The sequence below is a fragment of the Onychostruthus taczanowskii genome, unplaced genomic scaffold, assembly GCF_017590055.1.
Source record: "Onychostruthus taczanowskii isolate IOZ18803 unplaced genomic scaffold, ASM1759005v1 scaffold58, whole genome shotgun sequence".
Lineage (NCBI taxonomy): Eukaryota > Metazoa > Chordata > Aves > Passeriformes > Passeridae > Onychostruthus > Onychostruthus taczanowskii.
In genome coordinates this window covers 2,464,910-2,490,258 of record NW_024503457.1, presented here as the reverse complement: position 1 = coordinate 2,490,258, position 25,349 = coordinate 2,464,910, and the positions used below count along the sequence as shown (strand labels likewise).

The following is a 25,349-nucleotide window of genomic DNA, read 5'->3' as shown; positions in this document are numbered from 1 at the left end:
CTTGGGGAGGGGGGATTTGTAAAATTGTTGTAGATTCTCCCTGTTACCTGTAAGACAGCTAACGGTGGGGGGTTGTCTGAAAAGCAAAACTCTACCCCCAGTATGTCTGCACATTATGCAAAAAAAAAAGAAAGGATTGGATGTGCTGGTTAATAATAATGGGATATAAATTGACAAAGAAAATCAGAAGACAAGTATATAGTAGGATTGGATGTGCTGGTTAATAATAATGGGATATAAATTGACAAAATCAGAAGACAAGTATATAGGATGTGAATCAATGTGTATGTGTTGGGAGAGATCTGGCCTGTCCTATGAACACTGGGCATACCTCTATTACAGCAGAGCTCTGCATATTGCTCCTCTCCTGCCAAGTACTGATGGTGCAGCCCTCAAGGACTGAGTCAGTGTGCCAGCAAGATCTGAAAGCAGCACAGTCCCACAGGCTCAGCCTTGCTGCTACCAAGCTCAAGAGGGCTTGTGCAGCCCAGTGCATTGGGAAAGGAGTGCCAGGAAATGAAGGTGTTAGAAAAACGCGTTACGGTGGTGGATGCTGGGAGGGTTAACCAGTTTTCTGAATAAGAGTCTGCTGATTGTTGAGCTATTCTTGTGAGTTAAATGCCTTTAATGTTACTTCTTGCTAAAAGTCTAATGTACTTGGCAGCCAACTGCAGACTTTAAAGTAATGATGAAGTACCTGGTGTATTTGCTAGCTAATAATAAATGCTTCTTTTATATATCTGCTATCTTAATTAAAATAATGTAATAATATTATTTTAATTTCAAGAAAGATTATGCTTGACAAAATGTAGTTTGTCTTTACAGGATTATGTTGGTGAAACTCCTATTCATAAAGCAGCACGGTCTGGTAGTATGGATTCCATAAGTGCCCTTGTGGCTCATGGTGCGCAAATAGAGTAAGTGAGGTATTTTTTTGTTGTTGTTGATTGTTGTGTGTGTAGCTGACTAACTTAGATTGGTAAACATAGATACTAATTTCAGAAAGAAAAGTCAAAACAGCAGGCATATGATCCAAAAAATAATGACAGCTAGACATGTCCAATTGTAATGAAGCCTAAGATATTTTGCATGTCTAGTAATAAAGTTAATTCTCCTTAAATGATACCACTGTGCTACATTAGTGTTGCACATACATCTGATATAGTAAAATATTTATTGTGTTTGTCAGATGACCCCAAACTGTACACTTTATTCAGCATGTAGTTATTTTTTATGAGAAATCTACACCTTGCACGGGTGAATAAATATAGAAAACAATGCAAAAGCAACATTATGTGCAAAACAGCAATTCACACACTTCACCATTAGTTTATTACTGTTTGTTAGTGTATTGTGTATTTGCCCTGTTAACTTTTTTCTTTAAAGGTTTATGTACTGCAAAAACATTCAGAAAAGCTCACAAACTTTTGCAACTTACAGCATGGACAAAATGGATGCAGTTTTCACCTAGAAATGTTGAGTATAAGCTCTATGGCTTATAAATAATATCAATACTTTAGCAATATGTTTTAATTAGAACTAGCTTTATTATCTTGAATGGTAACTAGTTACTGTATTTTAACCTGCGCTATGAAACTTTGAAGTTGTAAGTGAAATAAGAATCATGTAGTTAATTTCTTGTTTTACCCTTTGGTTTCCATCTTACTGTTTTTGTAATGCTGCCTTGATAAATCTACCATAAAATTTAAGTCTTTTAGTTGTGTCATATCAGGAAATATATTGCCTTTAAGTTAATAGTAGTGAACTAATTGCTTTGTGTGAAGAGATTTCCTTATAGAAAAACAAAATAAGCTCAGTTACTGACAAGCACATTAAATCAGTCTTAAATGTATAATTTCCTATTTTTCACTCACCTTTGGATATTTTTAAGATAAACTTGGAATTAAATTTACTGTGGAATTGAGCAAACCTTAATTATCATCATCAATTAGTATGTAATCTTGTGGTTTTAACAAAGTAGCCAACCAAAAGAAAAGTTATGGAACTGCATAAACAATGTGAAATGGGTGATGCCTGTCTTTGACCAAAGCTATTTGCAGCAGAAGCACTGTAGGTTTATAGCAGTTTTAATGAACAGGAAATAACGTGAATTCTCAGTTTTCTAACTTAGAATTCCATCTATGTTTCAGATAAGTAATTAAACATCAGGTCCTATCATGGGATTGATAAAATCAGGGATGCAAATATAAAAGGCTTGTGGAGCAACCCAAGTTTAATCATTTAGAGAATTAGGACTTGACCCTGTCACCTTAGGGAGTTAGCTATTGACTGATAGGAATGAGAATTTTTTTCCTTAGAATTCAGTTTCAGTATGTTAAATTAGGCCAAATCCATGTATATGCTTTTGACACTGATCAATTTTGGGTCATCTGGTTTTGAAAGCTGGCCCTGATTAATGGTTATGTGGATTTCCTCATTTTTGTAAAAACATGAACATGTAGATGCTCTGGAAGTTCTGACTCCTTTATTTTATGACTCCAGTTAGAGGAAAAGAAGAGGGATTTTAGCCATGTATTTGGGTTTTAATTTGTATATATTAACTGAAATTATAATTGACTGATAAAATTAACTGATAATTGATAGATAAAACCAAGGCAAGAACTTTATGAAATACAGAACTAAGCACTAAGTAGAATTAAACTGCTGATCTGTACTGATGATGACTAAGTACTTTCTATTTTTACTGGGATTAGTTCTTCTAATCCAGTTTTTTCTTTATTTCTTAGTATAGTTAACAGTATTGAAGTCTGGTTTCATAAGGATGAATGAGATACCCCTTGGGACTGCAAATAGTCAAGTATACTACTATTACATGATACTTATAATGTATGTGCAAAATGCCATCATCCCTAGTTTTTTATAGCAAGTAGAATAGGGATGCTAAGATTTCATTATTACACAAACACTAGTAACCACTAATGTAATATTGCAAGAAATGTGTTTTTTATTAATGAGTGATTATTGCTGTTAAAATTAAGTAACCTGGACTAGAGAAATCTTGTTATTGGTGTTTACCACATTTCTACTTTATTTCCTCCTTTGGTTACATTGGAAGACAAAGAATATTGATAATAGTCAAGGATAAAAGTAAGAATTTTTATTTTAATAAAATAGCATCACTTGAATTTTTCTAGCTTACTATATTTCAGGCTTGCTAGTGTATTGCTTTTGCAGAGAAAGACAGGATATTGCAGTATAAATATCATTAAGCTGTTGCATTGTTTTCCTAATTGATGAGAGAGAATTTGGGTCTCTATTCCTGTGTAAATTTTTAATAATATTAAAAAATAATAATTGTACCCTAGTGAAAATATTTTGATTTTTTTTGTGGTATTTACCTTCTCATTTTAGCTGAAGCATATTCTGTGCACAGTATGTCCTACAGCCATAAAAATGGTTGCTCCACTAACTATGGTATTCATGGACCCTTGAAGAGGGGGAAGCAGGTGGTCACAATGTCCTCATATGAGTGAAAAGGTTTGCTGTGTAACTGACTTTTTAATGTGGATAGTACCTTTTAAAGTATCCATAGTTACTGCTGGATTTTCAGTAAAAGACAATTGATGTATGGTTAATTGTGTATTATTTATCATGGTGACAGACAAGTGTCCACAGCTCTTTATAGAGGAAAAGCCTTCTTGGTGCCATGTTTTGTTTTGCTCTTTTGTGCTGTTACGTAAATGCTGTGTTTTAATGTAGTTATGTAGATTGTATCACAGCATATATAAAAATACAAAATTTAGCTGTAAACACAGGACACGCTTGAATCAAAAAGAAGCAGATGCAGGTATTGATTATCCTGACTTGTTTCATGTCCACTTGCATGTGGTGCACTTGTACTTGTGTCCACTTGCATTGTGTCCACTTATCTCTGAATAAAAATTCTTCTGCGGCTGTCATTTAAGCAGTTCTGTATTCCTTAGTGTCTTGATTTTGAGCTAAGAGGGGTGTTTCAAACACTGTGTTATCCTGGGATAGAAAGAGGTGTAACTTGTGGAATGGGCTGTGGCTTGGTATGCACCCATCCAATTGAGCACAAATTCTTGCTGAGGTTTTACTCATCATGATATTTGAATAGCATTATAGAAAAGCTTTTTATTTGTCTGCCAGAAATCTTCAGGTTTTGAGTAAATTTGGGTTATATACTATGATGGCATGTTATGAGACCCTAAAGAGCTAATTTCCTTTCTAGTTCAGTATACTCTGGTCTCAAGGTTGCAGTAGAAGCAATGACATGCTGAGATAAATAAACCAGATAAATAAACATCTGTTTCCACCAGATGACAGATTCGTACTGTGATGTTGGTCTGGTTTAGGCAGACACTTCAGCCACTTTCTTGTTAAAGCTGTCTGGCATTCATCTGAGTGTGCAAATTCAGTGCTAGAAATGTCCGATCACTGATACTAAGTTTTTCAGCAAGACCTTTATTCTCATTCTTTGACAGGGATTTACTTAATTCTATTTCTTCTTTTCAAACTTGTATGTCACAAACTGCATTGTGTTGTTCAGAAAGGCAATATTAATATAATTTTTCTTTTTCACAACTGCTCTCCATCTTCCATAACAAAAATCTGTCCGCTGTGATTTTTTTTAGTGCTGCTGGATTAGTCCTTTGTGAAATTCTTGTATTCCTGTTCCACATGACCATTCTTGTGATATCTCAGCTTTTATTCTTCTCATTTGTACTTTTGAGATTTCTTGACTTCCTGAAAATAGGTCTCCTGTAGTGAAGAGACAGTCATGTGTTGTTTGAATGACAGCACAGAAGTCGGCCATTCCTTTCTCACGCAAACCCTCAGTTCCTTTTCAGTCTGGAGGAGAAGCTTACATGGCCTGTTTTCTTGAAGGGGTCTCAGGGTTCAGAAATCTCCTGTCTTAGTTAATGGATATCTTCTTGATTTCTTAAAGTCTTGGGAGCTATTTGCAGGTTTTTACTGTGAGCTTGTTTTTCTTGCCCAGCTAACAAAACTACCAAACTTTTGATATTGAGTTGCAGTCCATTTCTGGTGTTAACATACTTGTGAAGTGCCACAACTGTGTCACCTCTTTACTTCAAAAGCTATATTACAGCATAGGTTCATTGCAGAAGAACCAACATTCTACTTTCTTACAGTCATTAAATCAACCTCATCTTGAGATGCTTCAGGATCTTACTGATCATTTGGATTTAGGTGCTTTTTCAACTGAGAGGTTCTTATCTGTTAATTAGTATATTAGTGCTTGTATAATCTGTTTGGTACTTTCCAAACTCAGACCACATCATACACATTCTTTTTATAAACTTGATTGCCTCCATGTACTAGTTAAACTGTTGGATTAATTGCGGTTGATGCATTTTTAAACATTGCTGTATAATTAAGGAAGAATATATGGCAATTCTTGTTTAATTGTATGTAACAAGCATTTTAAGGGCCATCACTGTAGTATTCTTGTAGTGACCATTTTTCCATGTAGAGGATATACAAGTTAAAATTTATTCTGCCTTTCCCTTTTTATATAAGTTGTTATGGGAAGGCAAATTCAAAGTGGCATGTACATTTCAGTGGTAAAACACTAATTCTCCTTTAAAAAAACTGCAACTAAATCTTGGTAATTTCTTCCATGTTTGGTTTCCTGTTTGGTTGCTATGGTTGTAGCAGTTCTTGAGGTGGTTTGTAGGAGCTTGTGATCACGAAGTAGGGCAGTAATTTTGATTTAGTCTGAAGAAGAGATTTGGAAATACCAAAGCAGAATGTATATGCATGGTTGACTGATAAAAAATGAGAGAGGCTCAGTCTTAGAGTAAACCAGTCTGAAAAAGTGTAGTTTTCAGGGTTACTGATACTTCAGATAATTGCAGGAAGCTGAGGCAAACTTGTACCACTGAATTCCTATTCTGTTTGAATGCAGATTATTTTTAGTGGGTGGAATAACAACAGTGATTACTGACATCAGCTGGAAAATAGCACAGAATATGAGACGCTGTGCTTTTTATGAATAAAGTAAAACCCATCATTAAAGCAATGACACTTATGACCTTTCTGAAACATGGAGAGGAAATTCACTAGATACGTGTGAGCTTGGTAGTTTAGCTTATTCATTAGTGAGGAAGCTTTATAGCACTTGCAGATAGCTCAGATTTCTGACAGGAATGTTTGGGGTTTTTTGTTGGTATTAATCTGCCTTTGTATAACATATTGTGCTGATGTTCACATTAATGTGTGCAGTTTCCCTTAAGATAGATTTTTTTTTTTTTTTTTTTGTCTGCAAGATTGCAAGATAAGTATTCTGTCGCTGTTCTGGCTGCAGAAACCTGGGTACAATTAAGTCAAGCAGAGAAACCGAAGTGTTACAAAGTGGAGCTTTGCCAGAGTTAAGTACAGTGAAAGAAACAATTATAATCCTAATATAGTAGTCTTACTAGTTCTGATGGTTACTCCAGGTGTCAGTGGTGGTGATCCGTAGGGGTGCTATGCTTGGTCTGGCAATAGTTTTTGACTAGATAGGTGATGAGAGTATTGTTTATTGCAACGTCTGCTCTAGCCTGCCATGTTGATTTGGGTTTTGTTTGCTGATCTGGTTTCTGTCTTTTTAGTAAAGTTGTTCATAGACCAACTAGTACCTAGTAGCCTCTGGACAGAAAAACCCAGGAGGTAATTGTGGTGTGGCCCAGAACATGTTCAGGTTAGTCAGAAAAGTTTTCTAATGTGTGACATGCACTGTTGAGTATCTCGTGGCATGGAGGCTTAACAAACCATGGAAGAGTTTTGGTAATCATAACTTAGGGAAAGTATTACTCTTCAGCTTCATTCTCTTTTACTTGATTGGGTTTGTGGATAAATTTTATTATAAAGGGAGAAAAATGTAAGTTCAAAAAACTTTTTCATGAAGCTCATTTAAACTGGTTTTATGCACTTCAGCAGTTCCTTAATCCAAAAGATTTTATGTCTGCTTGAGTAAACACACCAAGTTATTTTTGACCAAAAAAACCCCAACAAAACTGTGTAGTTTGATAGTGTCCCTATTATGGGAAAATAATGAAACCATCTACTACCTATAGTCCTTTCATTCTTGATTTTTGCCCTGCTTTTGGCACAAAAGTACTTTAACATTAATTTACCTCTTCATTTTTATTTCTGGACTTCCACTGTCCATACTTTTTGTACTGAACAGTTTGAACTTTCAGGTTTGGCACAGTTGAGAGAAGCTTGCTTCCTTGATTTATCTAATTCTAAGTTGCCTTTGGGTTTCATTTGCTGTGTTGATGAGCAATAGTACTAGAGTCATCTTGGTGGATATCTGTGTTGCAAGGTTGTTTTATCTTTTCAAGCCAGAGTTTGCTCTGAACCTGTCCTCAGTAATCTTCCGTTACACTTTCTTCATTGTTAGCAACTTTATTTGCTATTCTTGCTCTGTTTCTAGAAACATGAAATCAACAGCAATGACAGTTCTCATTGTCATAAGGTTGGCTAAGTAACTCTTACATTCTTTGTGTTTAAGATGGCTGCAGTACTATAAAGATGCTCATATGGAATTAAATTTCGCTAGTGATCTAGGAAATACTTTCATTTTAGTAGGAAAGGTCTTTTCTGTTATACTGTATTGCAATCAGACTAAGAATTACCATAGTCTTTCCTTCCTTCCCTTTGTGAATTTTTATCAGGAATCACTTCTTAAATAATGAAATAGGAATTTAAAAATATTGTTGCTGGAACCAGGCCAAGTCAAGCCTGTATTGGTCAGTTTACTTGGAAATGTGAATATTTTGTACAAAAGGCACTGAAAATGAAGTGCACTGTTTGAGGTCTTCAGTAAAGCATATAAATAGGAATACAGAGAGAAGAAAAAATCCTGATGGCGATGTTTGCGGTAACTGCAACATTGCCTACCATGGTTAATGAATTCTTTCTTCTGCCAATGTTTGCTCAGTCAGGAGTTGAAGTATCTAGGAGCTAATTATAGCTGCATAATTCATAGTGAACCTTGATTTTCCTGTGGAGAAAGTGGCTTCATAAAACACAGTCCTTCTGTTCAGTATATTCCTCTTATGATTTTGGATGATGTTCACAGGAACTCTGCCACTGGTTTTATAAGTGTAAAATAATTTCAGCTGCCAGATGCTTTGTTGTGAAATAAAAACTTGGCACCAACTTGTGCTTTTGTAGATGCTCAGTGTGTAATTCTAGCATGAATTTGTATAGCTGCCCCAGCAGTGACACACATCTATTTAGTTAAGATTATTTTTCTCTTGGTATCTGGAAAAAAAAAAGTTTGAAACAATTTTATAACTTCTGTATTTGGACACCAAAGGGTTAAAACACTTAAAGTTTAGTATTTTAAAATAATTTTGCTTTAGAAATTTTAGACTAGTATACTACTGTTTATATAGGAAAGAGTTTTTCTCACTGTGGGCGTTGAAGTGTTCTGATCTTTTTTTTCTCTTTCTTCTTTTGTTTTGTTTTAATCCTTGTATCTGCTAATTTTTTTATATAGGAATAGCTACTAATTCTTTTGAGATACAGACTACTAAATTTAAAGTAATTGAAGCCATGAGTTGACCGGTAACTTTAATCCATTCTATATAAATTTCAGTGAAGAACTGAAAAATTGGTTTCAGGATGAAAGTTATAATGCTTTTAAAGGCATAAGAGGCTTAGTATCTTGTTGTTAAGGTGGTCACATGATAATGGCTTACATATTGAATAATGTGCTACAGCACTTTATGTATGTTAATGTACTTTTAATCTTAATGTTGCCTGCAAATATGTGATCCCTTATAAGTTTCCTGTTTATGCACCATTGCCCGTTTAAATCAAACAGAAGATTCTGAAACTGTAAAAACTACACATGTCAATGTTTTACAGCTACGTAATTCGAATTGACTTGATTTTTTCAAGTAATCCTAGAAAGGGGGAGCATTCCATATAGAAACTGCTGAAACTGCCACAGGTGCTTCTCCGAAAACCTTACAGTTGTGGCATTGAATGTTCAGTATCGCTTCCTTTCTGCACACAAGGCATACTGTTGAGGTATTTGTTGCGGTGATTGGTTTTAATGCTAATCTAGGAATTCAGATATAGAATCTATAGATTTGCATGCTTTGCTTACCCTAATTTACAATTATCTACATTTTTATTTGTAAACTAACAATAGATAAGTTGAGATCAGTAATTTTTAACAGATATTACATTGATATACGAAAACTGTGGTTTATTTTCTTAGATTGTCGCATGGCATTAACAAAAACACAGTAAGCTGTAGGTGCTGTAATCACTATTTCAAATTAAACATTCAGGAGAATTTTTTTACATATATGATTTTCAAAAATATTTATTGTTGACCTTTTGTGTAGCAAATGTTTGTTTTGTTTTTCAAGGTATGTGACATTATAAGTTGAAGATAGATTTCTGTCTTTTTAATGTAGAAATATCTTGGAAATACACTATCTGTTTTTTTCTGCCAAGGAATATGAAAAATGAACAATTGAAGCAAGTTAGAAGCAATTTTTTTGAAGTACATTCAATGGTATTTACAATTCAATATGAGAAGCACAAGTCTTTGTTTTCTTTCTACAGATCTTTGGAAGAGTAAATTCTGTACATTACACTGAAGTAAATCTTCCTAGCACAAAGTGATATTTAAACAATTCTAAATTTTGAGTGTTTTGTTGGGTTTTTTTTTTTTTTTTACTTTCTGTGGCTTAGCCATAGTGGAAGCATCTTGAATAATTTTTAAAAGGTTGCCTCAATTTTTTTCTTCCTTTAGTAAACTTCTTAAATTCGGTTAAAATAATAAAAATCTCCTCCTAAGTAAAGCTAAGCTGAAAGTTAAATTTGTGCTTCTGTACACCAATCCTGTTTGGCCAGATAATGGACTTGTCTCTTGGTTTAGAGCAACAATTGCACTCGCAGCCAACATTTTTGAAAAAGAGTTTCAGAAGAAGGAAATACCTAAAGTCATGCTTCATCAGTGTCCTCTTTATAGCTACTTTAATTGGGTACCAGAACTCTCAGATGAACAGGGCATTTAGAATGGGAGTTCAGATGATGTCAACCCAGAGGGAGAAGAATGGATCCTAAAAAAAAAGCCCTCTTCATGCCAAGATCAGTCAGTTTTGAAGACTGCCTGTGAACATCACTTGATGGAAGAAGAAAAACGTGTTATAAGAGTGTTTTAAGCTCTGTAGGTCTGTAAATAAACGCATATGCAAAAGTCAGAGCATTAACTCAATATATCAGTGTGTGTTTTGAGTTTATTTATGAAAACACCTGTCACTGGAGTGTGATAAGCAAGCGTCATGTCAAGAAACTTCAAGATCACCTGCTCATCCATATTCAGACTTTCATCGTCTTTTCTCATGTTTTTTTTTTCTATTTAGAATAGCTTTATAATATGAAAATGTATCCTTCCTTACATTTCACTTTCATTTTTTTGTGTTGGAGTTAGTATTTTATACTTGCGTCTATCTATATGTTAGCATCTTTGAAGAAAACAAGATGTTTTTATTCCCATCTCCTGGATTTTAGCCTACAAGAAGGCTGAGGGTAATTCTCATGCTTCATGATTTTAATTTGTTTCTAGTAATAAGCATTACATGGAAACAGTGAATAAAGTATATAGCAAAAAATTGCTGCTTAGTGAAAAGCCCTGAACAGGACTCAGTCATTTTTCAAATACTTGAATTGCCTTGGAAAGGATGCAAGGTATGTGTTTTCTAAACATGGAGTGAATTGCCTTTCTGATGACTGCCTTTAGCCCTGGGCAATGTTAAGTAAAAAATTTTTCTCCTGTTTGTCAGTTCGTGCCTTCATATGTATTCCTGTCTGAAGCAGGTGCCAAAAAAGGAATGACATTTTCAGAGCTTTTGTTTTCAGTGTCCTTTCTTCATTTTTTCCACCTGTTCCCGTAGCTAGACTGATCTTCAGAGTTGTCTTTAGTTTTTGACTTTTTTCTTTTTTACTGAAAAGAGAAAGAAGTACATTTTTGGAGCACTGCTCTCTGATTTGATAGTTACTAGGCCAGCCTTTAGAAAATTCTGCATCAAGTCAATGAATACTGTTTAATAAAGGCTGACTAAACATAAAACACATGTCACTTTCTAAGACTTATTCTGATTTTCTTACTTATGTCTTCCTTCCATCCTTCCACGCCTTCCTTGCTGCTGGCTTCTTCCTTCATAATGAACTCGTGAAAAATGCAGTGTTTGTGACCTGATATTTGTCTTGTTTCAGCTAGAAGCCTAGCCAAGAGATGAACCTTGGAAAGATACATAAGCTTGTCCTGAAGTTTGGCATCTTTGTCACAAAACAAGAAGTTTTTTTAAAAAGCCAACAACAACAAAAACCCCTACAAAACAATCTGTAAAACCTGCTGGAAATTTCTGTACTCATTCTTTAATTCTGCATAATGCAGTTGCAGAAATAGACCTGTCATATTTGCTGTATCATTAGGAGTAACAAAAGGACAGTTTGCCTGAAGATTTAATATCAGTGTGTTCTGAGCTTCTTGGAGCTTCCACTATTTCAAGGTGTTCAGAATAAAAGATCAAAGCTGGCACCAGAGGGGTTTTTAACTAACTAAAAAAAGCAAAGGATGGGTGGAAAAGAAGATTTTTTTTTTCCAAGACCCATGACCTTGAGGTAGTTCTGTCCATGTTGTCCACTGTTTTTTCCAGTGTTTTTCTTTTGCAGCCCAGGTCTTGAAATTACTTTTAGTTATAATGTCCTTTACCAATCCTTTTTCTTTATGTCAGCAGCTACAATAAATGAAGTACCTTTCAAGGAAGAGCTGTATATTTACTTGAATATAGTGATTATCTGTGAGTTTCCTGCTTGTTGATTTTTCTTCCATTTTTTTTAGCCACGCATTCCATGTCATGTGGCTACTACACTATGTATCCAAATCGGTCACATACTATTCCTTCTCTTTTTCACTTGGTAGTTTACATATAATTGCCGTTCATAACAAAGGGCTGACAGGGATCGCACATAAGAGGTTGAACTCCTCTTATGTGTGGCTGGGACAGTGAGCCATTTCTATTTTCATCTGTATGATCTAGTCTGTCTGATGACACTTAAATTCTTAGCTCCTGGGAGCTCCTCAGCTCGTCTAAGCTGAGGCAGACACTTCACTGCCAGACATGGGCGGCAGATTTAGTATTAGATGTGTTCCTAGTTCCTTGTAATTACAGCTGTAACAGGGTGCTTCCACTCCAAGTTCAGATTAACACTTTTAAAGAATGGGCTAGTGGATATCTTAGTTTTTTTAATTCATTCAAGTACTCCAGGCTTTCTGGAAGGACTGTGTTATACTGTTTTTCTGTTACAGACTCAGAATTCTTACAGTCGTTGACAATATTTCTAACTTGTTTTGAAAATACATAAACTATTCCAGTCTGGTAAAACTCCATGCTATCTGTTAAGAGCATTTTCTTTCCTATTTTGTTCCTATTTATATTAGCAGGTTTTTTTTATTACTTGCATTTTGTTATGATAGGCTAATATACCAGAGCTACCTCTTGCTGCCTTTTGTGTTCCCACTGACAGGTTTTTTTCCTCCTAGAGAAATCAGCTGAATAAGTAGGTCTTTTATCTTTCTAGCCTGTTTTTGAGAAAGTGACGGAAGGTTTTTGCAAAATTTGTCAGCTTTTCCTTTACTGCATCCTGTTAATGTTGGAGTGCAAGGCAGTATAACAGAAATTTGAATATATGAAAGTTAAGAATAATCAGGCTTTGATTAAAATCATGGACATGGACAAGTGGATATTGGAAATGTATTCAAATTAGTTTTCCCACTGTAAGTGAGCAGAGAGGATATCTGTCCTCTTCCATAACATTTGTTCAAACAGTTTCCAGAGTTACCTAGAACTTGTAATCTCTTCTTTGAACTTTTTTTTTCTTTTCATTACCAACTTGATAGGCTAAATTCAGATTCACACTTTAAAATAGGTGTTTCTAAACTTCAGAAGCAAGAATATTAAATCCAATAGGCTTGAGTCCCTTGAAATCTATGCAGTGCTTCCAGGATATTTCTGTAAAACAAGCACATCTTTGTCTATCTGTTAAGTGTAATATTAGTTCCAGAAGAGGTAGGAATGGGACAGATCTTTAAATATCAAAGGTCATTACATTTTAGAGTTTTGCAGTCTCTAAGTCCTGTTTATTTCTTTCTGGGAAATTTAGTTTTTCTTTCCCAGAGGTTGGTTGTGTAGCTTTATACATTTTGATCTTAGTTTATAAATCTCCAGATGCCTCTGGCATCTTACATTGATGATCCTTTGGAAAATGGTGCCTTAACTGTGGTCTCTTACAGTCAACTTTGAAAGGCAGAGTTAGTGTTCAGTAGTACTTGCTAAGTAATATAGTTACTTGAACTTCTCTTAAATTAGATGGCCATTCAATACCATATTGGTTTTGTCATTTTTATCTTTGCATAACTTTGTTTATTTTGCTCTTGCTTAGATTTCTCTTATTGCTCTCTTGGGGCTCAGAAATTTAAAAAAGATGTCGGAGAACTAAGCTTTTCTTCTTGAACAGAGCAGATCTGTTAAAATTTCTGTTTCCTAAGCTGTAGTTTCATTGTTCTACATCCTTATGCTGACAAGTAAATCAGAATTGCTAGAGGAGTGTCAAATATTTGTTGCTTAGCTGCAGCTTCAAGAGATCATCTAGTTCAGCAGGGGAAAGGATTGACAGTAGAATTTCTGGTATCATAGGCAGCTCTTACAATGAGGAGAAGAGATCCCTATCAAGATTCAGCAACCTTTATACTCTAAAACTTTCTCCTGATGCTAGCTTTTATTCTCCTTTTTTGATATCAGTCCCTTCCATACACTGCCTACCCTGGATGCACAGTGCTTTGCAGCTCTCCTGTAAGCATTCAAAACTAATACCACCTCAGTGTCATTTCTTTTGACTAACTAGGATTTCAATATTCTGAAGTCTTACTTTCTAGAGTGCTCTTGACTGCTGTTCTGTGGATTTTCACTTGTAGTCCAAGTAAATAATGACTTAGAATAGTACAGTATGGAATGAAATTAATCCTGGTTTAGATTATGAGTTTTGTGATTCTGTAATGGTCAGTTTATAAAGGTTTTCTTATTTATAGCGAGTAAGTTACAGTGATCTAGGAAGCAAATCTGGGCTTTGTTCTTTGATTTCTTAGGAGATTGAGTTTCAAGAGAGTCAAGTCTTCAATTCAAAAGAATCTTCTTAATGCTTATTCTGTTAGCTGGTCTGTTTCTGGATTTTTAAGTAAAGAACTTCTCTAAATGACTGAAGCCAAGAAAAAAAACCCTGCACTTCTCTGACTATTACATCTCTGGAAAAATATTAGGAAAGATTAATGGGCATCTTTTGCATCACCATCTAGTTTTGTCACTCCTGGCCTTCTTGTCTCCACTTTTATGCTCTTCCTGATGAAGTTAGCCTAAATTACTAAGCGCAAGACATCCTCTGGGTTTGTGTAAATGCAAGTGATACAACACTTTTTGAAATGAAACCTCTGCGTATCTACATGTCCTCCCTGATTTCATTCCTAACCTCCTTGATGCACTAGAATATGCAAAATCCAGTGCCATTCTCTTGTGCACAGAAAAGTCTTGGTTGAAATTACCAAAGCAAGTCCCAGTACTTATGATGTCACACACTTTGAAATGAGAAACAAACCTGAAACAAAAGTATAAGCAAAGCACAGCTAAGTATAGCATCTTTATCTATCTTTTACTATATATGTATGTATTTTGTTGTTAGGAAAAATAGTGATGTTGTTGTTACCTTAGAAACCAGAATGCCATGGACAATTGCCAAGTCATGTTAAGTTTGTTTTGAGTACTTGAACTTTTGCTCAAGTTAAAGCAATAGCTTGCAGAATAAACTGCAGAAGATGGTAAAATTCAACACTTAGTCTGAAGTTCATGTAAAGATCAGCTACTTCAGACTATTTTAGAATAAAGCATTTTGAGAAGTTTAAATAGGAAGATGGTTTAAGGCACATAGTATATTGATTTTATTTAAAAGTGTATTGTCTCCCAAATTTTGCTTAGAAGTGAGATATATGTGCAAAAAGTTAAGATAGTTATAAAACTAAGATTGATAACTAATTTCTTAATGGAAAATTTGCTAAGTGAATGTTTTCTCTCATCGCCAGCAGATAGATAGTCAGTAAGGGCAGCAGCAACAGCCAGCTAGCGTGATGAATGAGTGTAATCCAGTTTCTTTGTATTGTACAGCTTGAGAAATGCCAGTGGCCTGACAGCAGCAGACCTTGCACATACCCAGGGCTTCCAAGAATGTGCCCAGTTTCTCTTGAACCTCCAGAACTGTCACCTGAATCGTTTCTATAGCAATGGCACCTTAAATGGGGTTCATCAGAATGCAGGTCCCAATCCATTCAGTGGTGGGACAAGTCGAAAGAGATCCTTTGAAGATGCGGAGTCTGCTGGAGTAAAGAAGGCTAGAACAGAAGGTGAGACCCCAGAGGTAAAAGGGATGGGTTGATACTGTTGCTGGGAAAGGAAAATAAACATTTTAAAGTCTTTTGGAGTGGATGTTGAGTATTATTGACTAACTCACATATCTAAATTACATATTAATACAATTACTCCATGCTGCAAGATCCCAGTCCTCCCTGTCATCATCTTGGCGTGTTCAGAAATTTCTGTTTCCAGAGAGTGCTAAAGCTGCATGATGCTGAGAATAATTATGCAGAGGAGTAGGAGCTGAAATAAGCTTCTACTCCTTCCTCAGTTTTTTCAGCTTTAGCAGGGCCAAGTAGTGTTCCATTGATTCACAGAGATACTTTGATGTTCTGATGGTAATTTCCTATTCAGGGATTAATTCACAGTTCAGAAACTGCTGCATAAGGTGTATGGAAGAAATTGAATGCACAAGGGCTTCCCAAATCAAGAGGGGTTATATCTTTGAATCAACATACCCTAAGTTTCCAGGATTGTTTTCCAAGGGGAGCTGCTATCTTACACAATGTGTAAGAACAGAATGAACCTTAAGGTTTCCTATCCAGCCTTGTATGTTAAGGATACTGCTTTGCCAGCTATGATGAAATAGTACAACCTAAAGATACTTTTTGGTAGCTCTATGTAGAAATCTTTTTAGATTTTAGATGTTCTAAGAAACACCTTGAGTAACATGGTGGCGGAGCGTTATCTTCGTCCTTTTTATTGGTCATCTCATTAAATTTTTACTGAAAACAAGGGAGTAATTCTGCATTCAAACCTCCTTTTTCCTGATGATGCTAAACGATGCTTTTCTTTAGCATCATCAGGAAAGGGACTTCATAGGTCTTCATTGAAGGCTCTTTGCTCAGTTGAAGCTGACGTTCTAACATAAGTGACTTTCAGTGAGCCAAATAGAATGGGCTTAAACAGTGCTTAATTCCAGATAGCAAAGGGGGAATTGAGACCTAAACCATGTTTCTAAATATGACATAGGCAACATCAATCACATCAGTATCAACACTACTGTTTGTTCAGTACTTGCTATCCAAACATCACTTCACCTATACCAGGATCAAAGACCTTGACTGGATACTCCATGGCCAATCATAAATGGGATATGTTGCTTCATGTAGCTGGTCTAAATGATAAATTTCATTATGGAGAAGAGTCTCTGGGCAATTAAATACACAACTTCAGGAATAACTATTTCCTAAGTAGCTACATAGAATAAGAAAACTTGCCCAGTACACAAGTGTCCATAACAACTGCAGAAAGACATTTTCAGTCCGTTGATCTACCAGGAGGCATTGCTTGAAGTCAAGTTAACTTTTCTTGCATTTTGAAGAGCTGCCCCATCTGAGTGTTCCTAAGCAGCTGTCTCTTTCAGAATATGCTCCAAGCTAGTCAGTGGGCAGCATTTCCCCACAGTCAGGAGGGATATGCTATATCTGCATTACCTTTCACTGTTCAGAGTTGGTCCAGCACCTGAGTTAGACTGAGCAAATAAACAGAGTGCTTGAAGTGAACAAGTGCTCCTGAACAATTACAGAAATGTTGGAAAAGCAATCAGAGCAGATTATTTTTGAAATAGTTAACAGTATGACTTTTTAAGACCTTCACAAACAAATGCAAATGCAAAGGCTTTGCTGTTTTTGCTTGAGGGCTTTTGGAGTAACTAAGAGATGCATCCCAGCTGTGGGAGTTTCTAATATGACGTGTTTGCCCTCAAAGACATCAGCATCAGTAATAACTACTGCATCGTTGTAAAAAGTCTCTTGCGCTGAGAATGAGTCACTGTTCCTGAGGCATTTTGGTAAACAACAAATAGATATAATACTAGAGCTGAGTAATGAGTTATCAGTACATCTTTGTGCTTAGCTGGCCTTTTTACAGAACAAGCCCAATTTTGAGTTATTTTTAAGCCCTTACTAAAACCACACTGATCTGTTGTCCTTTAAAGGCTATTTGCACAGGAGATTCCAGATGTTTAGAGAGAGAAGCCAACCTGTATTTGCAGGGAAAAGTCAGGTTTTGACAGCCATACCCCAAATCACTGCTTTGAAATTACTTGCTGCAACAACATATGTCCCTTACAAGAAGCTGTAAGCACTGGAGTTGAGAGAAGATGAATGCTTAAGGTGTGCTTTGCCCTAGAATAACTAACCTGGGCAGTGGATGGGCATTACTTGTAATTGTTTATATGCACACAGTTGTATCTGCTAACCAGGTGCATAGTAGTAAAAAAAGCCTTGAACCTCAAAATTAGGCAATACTGATACATGATACACTGTATCAGAAACTAATTACACAAGTGTAATTAACAGAAGTAAATTGGTGACCACTTTTAGAATATATGCCAGATAGTTTTTAATTTTGATTTAGAAACATAAACTGAATTTTATGTCCATCTTTCTGAAATCAATTTCAGAAATTTCATTCTGCTTCCTGGGAAGATCAGCAGAGGGTGCACAGGTTCAGTGATGATGGTGATGCACCCTGGGCCAACTGGTTACACAGCTGTGTTTGTGTCAGTCATAATCCTGACCCCTCTAGTCCAGCCCTCAGCAGGTTGACTTGTGCTCTGTGATGTGTGTGCTGCTTACAGCCAATGTTTTGGTGTCACAAGCCTCAGCACAGGTGCTTTGGGTGTTCTGTGTGATGGAGGGCATTCCTGGAACTGGACCTTGGAATTGGCCAACATGAAACTGCACTTAGATATTCCTGTAGTTAACTGAAAAAAAAAAAAAGTCTTTCCCTTTCTGGTTTAGGGCAATTTGAAGCCTGCTCATCCAAGGGCCCTGATGTCATTTAAGCCCTCGGTGATCTCTTTGGCCCTGGAACACTTTAGGATTTAAGGTTCTTTAAAAATGAGTAGCTTATGAAATTTTGGTTGTGCCCAAGGTAATGGGAGCTGAATTGCAGTCCACCAAAGCAGGCATTTACAACCTAATACTGAGAGTGTGTGCAGTGTGTGTAGGAAACTGTTAATGTCGGTGTGAGAGCAGGGCAGGGCCTGCTGGGATAGTAGTGGAGCAGTGCTCTGGGTAGGTACAAGAAGTAGTAGTGAAATCAAGCCCATCTTGCTTATTAAAGCGTTCCCCCCAGCAGTCTAACCACTTGGCAGTTTATTTCAGAAGACAGTTCTGCTTGTTCAGCTCTTGAAGAAATCCCTGAAGCAGTCTGGTGTGGATAAGGGTGGGGTTTTGGGACCTGGCCCTCGACAGTGAAAAAGGGAGCAGTCTAAACTGACAGTAGACAAATGTGAGTTGGGCAATGTGCTGGTTTTGCCACATCACCTGTAAAGCCTAAGTATGAGTAACTTAAATTTCTCTTCATTCAACCTATTTGTACATCAGACTAGTAATTTTAATATGTAGGTGCAAAGTCTGATAGGTACCCTGGTAGTTTTCTGTTTTTCTTTAATAATCAAAGTACTCACCTTTTTGTTGGCTGAGTTTTCAAGTGGGCACTTATGACTAAACATGACTTTTTTTGTCAGCCTGCAGCTTTGATGGCTTAATACCAATGCTGAATGGAGGAGCTGAGGACGATGCTGACAATATGCACGTTGATAGAGAGTTTGCTGTTGTATCAGGTGGGAGTGGACAGTTTCCTGTTAACTACAACACTCAAATGGTTGAAGACACGAAACAACAGGAGAGTACTTCTGTTGGACCAAAAGAAATTGAAATATACACTGTTTCTGCAATGCAAACTCCTTGTCGTTGCAAGAATCAATATGCGTTTTATTTTTAATTTAAGTATAAAACTTAGTCCTTTATTTTTGCACATTGTTGTCTGGAGTCTTGAAAACTATTGTATTGCTGTAACACCCATTATATTGGGGGTTTAGTAGGTATCAAAAACTAGCTGTTTCATGAAATGTATTGTAATGGTGAAAGAGAAGGTTTATTAGTAATTTCTTAACATTTCAAGTAAACAAGTCCGCGATGGCTGTTTCACTTTTAACCTGAGGCTTGTATTACGTTGTGCCTTGCTTCTAGTTGCTATAATTTTGAGTTAAAGGAAATTCAGAAATAAGATAAATTATTTGTTTAATTTTGATTGAGTGGATAGTAAGAAGACTTGATAGGGAAGCATATTCTAGCTTTGAAAACAAGGTGTTGTGATAAAACTATAGTACAAAAAATACTATAGAGAATAGTCTACATATAAACCCTGTGTTCAGAACTTGCTCAGACACAATGACATAAGTGCAGAATCTTGCTGTGGGGTTTTTTATGTAAATATAAGACCAGACATCACAGTTCTAATCTCCTATTTAGAACTGGTGTACCTGGGAAAACAGATCTTGTGTTTTGTACCAATCGTAATAAAACAGTCAAAATGTTACTAGGATTGGTCAATATTAATGCTCTAGATTTTTTAAGGGCTGCTTAATCAAGATGCTTTTGGTGACAGGATGTGTATAGAGCTTGATTAAAACTGTCTTGGGTCAGCCTTTTTTGCACTTTGTAGGTTAAGACATGGAGTTACTGCAGTCATGCATTATTGCATTCAGAAATTAATTTCCTATTTATTATTTTTTTCTGCCAGAAATATGTTTATGCTTTGTACCACAGACCTAGTTCAACAAAGGGAATGATAATGATAGATATTTTAATATATTAGGAATAAATAGATATACCTATATATAATCAATACTTTAAAAGTAGACTATGGTATTTTCCAGTGATAATTACTAAGTGTTCTTATTTATGGAAAAACTATTTTCTTTCATAAATATATACTATTGCTGTATTACTATAGGTGCTCATTTTTAACCAATAATAACATTCTATAATTATCACTAAAACTATCCATTACCTACTTTTGCATATTGTCTAATAGAAGTGCCAGATTTATTAAATTTGATTTGGCAAAACCACCCTATAATGGGTTACTTTAAACAGTTAAAATTTTGCACTTTTAAGTTAATAAATACTATATGAAACTCCTTCTGTGCGTTTTTATCACTGAAGTATTAACTTCGATGTCGTAATGGGTTTGTGGGGGTTTTTTTCCACTTTTAATGAGAATTCATGGTTAGTGAGGTTAGCTGATGTGGTTATTTTAACTGATGTAGGGACTGAATGGGAAACTCCAGTTAGTACATCCAGGGAGTTACAAATTGGACACATTTCTTGTGTAACATACTGGTGTCTGTGAAGTATCAGTGTTGTAATTCGTACTTCAAATAATAGCCATGCAAAAAACAGAGAGAACCAAAACTCCAGATTCTTCCTTTTCAGACAGTGGTACTCATTATGTGTCACCTAAATGGGAACCCAGTGTTTTACAAATGTGGGAAGTTGCCAACAGACTAAATTAACTGAATTAATTTGCATACACGCAATAAATGCAATCCTGTTTTGCACATGGGTTTATGCATTCATGGAGACATAAACATATGTGCATGTATCCAGGGATAATCACAGAATGAAAAACCTTCAAATGTCATCACATAGCTCTGCAGTTGCTATGTTTGCCTTGCTCATCTTTACAAATATAGGCATAAATTATATTTTAAAGGCAGAATGTATCATGCATTTTTTGTGCTTGTACTTTTGAGTACCACTGCAAAAACATGCATTTCAGACAGACTGATGAAATCTGTTCATGGAAACAAAACCTACTGTAATAATTACTAACTTCAAAGGGGAAATTGATTCAAAACAGTTGTCAGTGATTTTTGCATGCACATTTTTAGAATTTTGTTTCCTACTACTATTTTTCAGTCTTCTGTACACTCTGCTGTTGCTGTTGTATGGCATTTTGCATGTGAATTATACACATGCTGTTACAAACATAGCATTAAATACAAACCTGCCCAGTATGTTATTTAGCAAGCTTCTAGGTACATTGAAGTACTTTCTGAATAAAGGAACTTGGAAACATTTTATATTAGTACTCCAATGTAACATTTCTTCATGTGACTTACTTCAGTGCATACTGTACTGTGAGAGTTACAATTAAAAAGAAAAAAAAAGCCACAGTTAAATTACAGCTGAAAAATGGAAAAAAAACCCCACCCTTCACCCTCTCACAGATTCTCAGTTCTTGTATGTACATTATCTTCCAAGAGGGCATTGTAGTTAAGGTGGAAAGATCACTTTTATTCTTGCCTTGGAAACACTGCCCAGAATGTTGTCATCTGCACTTACTTCTTACAGTTAAATGAAAAAAAAAAAAAACCAAACTGAGAAGTTCACACTGTCTTTGCAAAGATTAATATAGGCATATTTTCAAAACAAATGTGGAGAGATAGTTGCGTTTTCAACATAAGAATACATGCCACAAATATACTGGTCAGATCTCATTACTTGGAACTGCATTGTTATAAAGAAAGGATAGATTCATTTTCAAAGCTGTGTATGGAAACATCTTTAAGTAAATGAAGTATAGTGGAGACATTTTGATGTATTTCGATTTATTCTTAATTGTTGGTGACAGGTGTATTTCTTAATGCAGATATGAATAGCAGTAGCTCCATATTGAATGCACTGACAAATGGATGTGCCATCAATGGACATTTGGATTTCACCGCCGCACAACAGCTCAATGGGATGGATGCCAGGCGTGAGGAGTGCTTAGCATTAACACCTAACGGAGTCATTCCTGGAGTAACTTCTCCCAGCAGGCATCGGATTCATACCAGTAACGGCACCGAGGAGCCCGAGAAAGCCATGAGTAATTCCACCGATATGTGTGGATCTCTGCACCTGAATGGAAGCCCGAGTAGCTGCGTTTCTAACCGGCCCTCGTGGGTGGAAGACCCTGGAGACACTTTGCACTATGGACACTATCACGGTTTTGGGGATACTGCTGAAAGCATCCCTGAACTCAGTAGTGTTGTTGAGCATTCCAATTCTGTCAAGGTCGAACAGAGATATGACAATACTGTCCTAGGCACAATGTATTTGTACCACGGTTCCTAGATCGATGACATTTATATCTAATGCATATTGAAATTGCTACCAAATGAAACTGGGGGGACAGAATCCTCACATAGCATTAAATTTGAAGATCGCAACTTGTTGCTATTTTTACACTTTGTTTATATGAAAAGTAAACCTTTAATTTGATGGCCTTATACAATAGTTGTAGTTTGTTGCATGTATGGGGCTTATTTAGTGATAAAATAGGTGCTGTCATGATGGAATGTTTATTGTTTTTATTTTTTTTATTATGGAATGTTCTGGTTTTGTATTTTTTTTCTAAGCTTGTGAACACTATCTTTCCCTTTTTAGAGCTGCTTTCCCTTTTGTTAAAACAATGTTTAACTGAATTTTGTGAAGAAAATGCTACATATGTGCATCACTTAGAGGTAAAATTTTTTCTTTTCTGTATCTTCTGCTGAAGCTATGGTAGCAATATCAATGCCAGCTCTCACTATGCAAGGTTGAAAGTGGCAATCTTCTGGAGCTTCTCTGATTTTATAGTTTGTACATTTGTTTGGTATAATTAGATGTTCATCTTTAAATTTTTCGAACGAGTTGTTTAAAAATGCGGAGACAAATTTGGAAGAAGTTGCTGTTTCACTTTCTGTAGCGTAGAAGTGCTTTTTGTTGTTGTTGGGCTCTTTGCATTACAGAGTGGGGACGTGGGCTGCCTTTGTTCGGTCGCAGTTGGGTGTGCCTCGGGTTAGCTCTGTGGTGGGTTTCTTTGGCTTCTCTCCTTTGTATGTGTGCTTGATGTTTTACCATAGCTCACAGACTGGAGGCATGTTGGCACTGTTCTGCTTTGTACACAGTTTAAAATTGCTGTTACTCGTTATAGAATTTGCCAAGTCAAAATATTTGAGTTTGACTGTCCTGGATATACATTTATTGTCTTTTTCTTTTTAACATATGCTTTGAAAATGTAACGTTGTGTACTCTTTGGGCTATGCTCACGGAAAATACATTGTATTTAATGCTTAATACACAAATCAAAATTCATATAAGTGCACTATATGAGCACTAATACTATAAGTTGCTGCTTGTGTTATAAGTGAAGAGTGGGGAAGAATATGGTAAATGAGATAAGCCCTCTGAATTGTGTTGATTTTTTTTGTTCTTGTTTTGTTTATAAAGGGACCTTTACAAGTTGGATTTTAAAAAAATAAAGAAACATATTACATTGTATCTGAATATTTTGTTCAGATGTTATTATTTTAGCAGCAAGTTGAGAAAGCGTTCAGTAGTTTATAAGTCACAATTCTCATAATCTTGCTCAGTGCTGCTGGTGGATTTTTTCTTATTGGTATGTGAAAGCCAATGGGAACAGCCCAACAAGCTATCCTTGATTGAATTACAGAAACAAACTGGATACCCTGGTGTATGACAAGTCTCATCAGCCTTCAGCTTAAAAAATACTGGGTTAAAATATTGCCTGTCCATAAATAAAAAAATATAGTCTCGTTCAAACATTTTTAAGCAAAATGCTATTCATTTTAGAGATGTCAGTGTTTCAATTAGCCTTTACACTCTGAATGGTTCACTAGGCACAAGTTGCTCACAGTGTATTCAGATTGAGAGTGGGACTGGCAGGAAACTGGACCAGTTCTTTTGCAGACCAGCAGAACTCCTTGGTGCCTTCTGGAAACAAACAGAAAAAAAAAAGACCATTAATGAAAGCTGAGTGTCACCTGAGATGAGCTCTGGCATGCACATTAATCACGTGGGTGTGCTTGGACAGCTGTACCTGGGCCCTGGTTTTGGGTGGTTTAATTTGCTGTGCAGTGCCCAGAGGAGCACAGGCCATTGCCCTTGTACTGACAGGAGACAGTGGCTCTCGTTTGCTGTAGCACTTGGGTTTCGGGATCTTTTTAGTATTTGCCAAGTTTGCTCCACATGCTTTCTGGTACTTCTTCAAATAAATGAAAGCAGCTCATAATAAGCACTGCCATCTTTCCTTACTCCATGTTACCATGGCTGTAAACTGATCCCTAGAGAGCTTGCTTTGGGTACAACTTTGGTAAGTTGGCATATGAGGGTGTAATGTTAGGTAGATAATTTTAGCAAGATAAGATTTATACATTGTTCAATCTGTGTACATTTTGTTTTCATTCACTTGCTCTTCACACATTTTCACCTAAAAATACCTTGGAAGACAATGTACTTCAAATTATTTTAAAAAGCACTTCTGTGCCTGTGTGTTCAGCCACATGCTGACAGAGAGACAGATTTCAAGGTCTGTATCTATTGTCAGGCCCCATTGAAGCCAAATGTTAAATTAGGATTATGTGGAGAAAGAGCCATATGATGTAGGTGTGTTCACATATGATGATGTGTGTCCCCCAGGTGTCTTTGTCTACAGTTCATGTTGCAAAGGCAGAACTCTGTGACAGAGTATGACTCAGGCAAGAGCTGAGATGTATAAATTTTAAAACATCAAATAAGCATAAGAATTCAAAGATGGCATTTTTGCAGATGCTCTTTGAGACAATATATTTATTTACTGCAAAGGCCATCTAAACTCTTGTTTTTAAATTATCTCATAAATCTTCAATGAAACATGAAATAAGGAATCACAGAATCCCAGCATGGTTGAGGTTGCTGAATACATACCCAAGTGTATGCTGATGTTGTGAGCCCATACCACACTCACAAGAAAAAAAATTTCTCATGCTTCCTTGGAATTTTCTGGATTTCAGTTTGTCTTCTAATTTGAGATGCATGTGACAATAAGGTATACAAGTAATGAGCTCAGCAGATCCAGCTGCACTCCTGTGCTGAACTGGTAGGTAAAGGATTGGCAAGCACAGAATGAGTTCTGCCGGATGCAGCTGTGTCTTCCCGTACCGCAGAATCACAGGATGGCCTGGGTAGAAATGACCTTAAAAATCATCTTAAAAATCATCTGCTTCCAAACTTCCTGCAGTGGGCAGGTACATACAGCTCTTGATGGTGC

General features: G+C 36.1%; 1 protein-coding gene across 2 annotated transcripts in view; it reads left to right on the top strand.

Moving 5' to 3' along the window:
• ANKRD10 (ankyrin repeat domain 10) overlaps positions 1 to 23,584 on the top strand; it is a 37,548-nt gene extending 13,964 nt beyond the window's left edge. The window contains exons 3-6 of one of the 2 annotated variants that reach the window (XM_041418153.1): positions 826 to 917; positions 15,231 to 15,466; positions 18,955 to 19,050; positions 21,927 to 23,584. In XM_041418153.1, the coding sequence (XP_041274087.1) occupies positions 826 to 917; positions 15,231 to 15,466; positions 18,955 to 19,050; positions 21,927 to 22,393 (891 nt within the window). In that variant the 3' untranslated portion in view covers positions 22,394 to 23,584. Of the gene's footprint in view, positions 1 to 825; positions 918 to 15,230; positions 15,467 to 18,954; positions 19,051 to 21,908 lie in introns of both variants that reach the window. The other variant, XM_041418152.1, reaches the window with a different exon arrangement.
• The last annotated feature ends 1,765 nt before the right edge of the window (positions 23,585 to 25,349 follow it).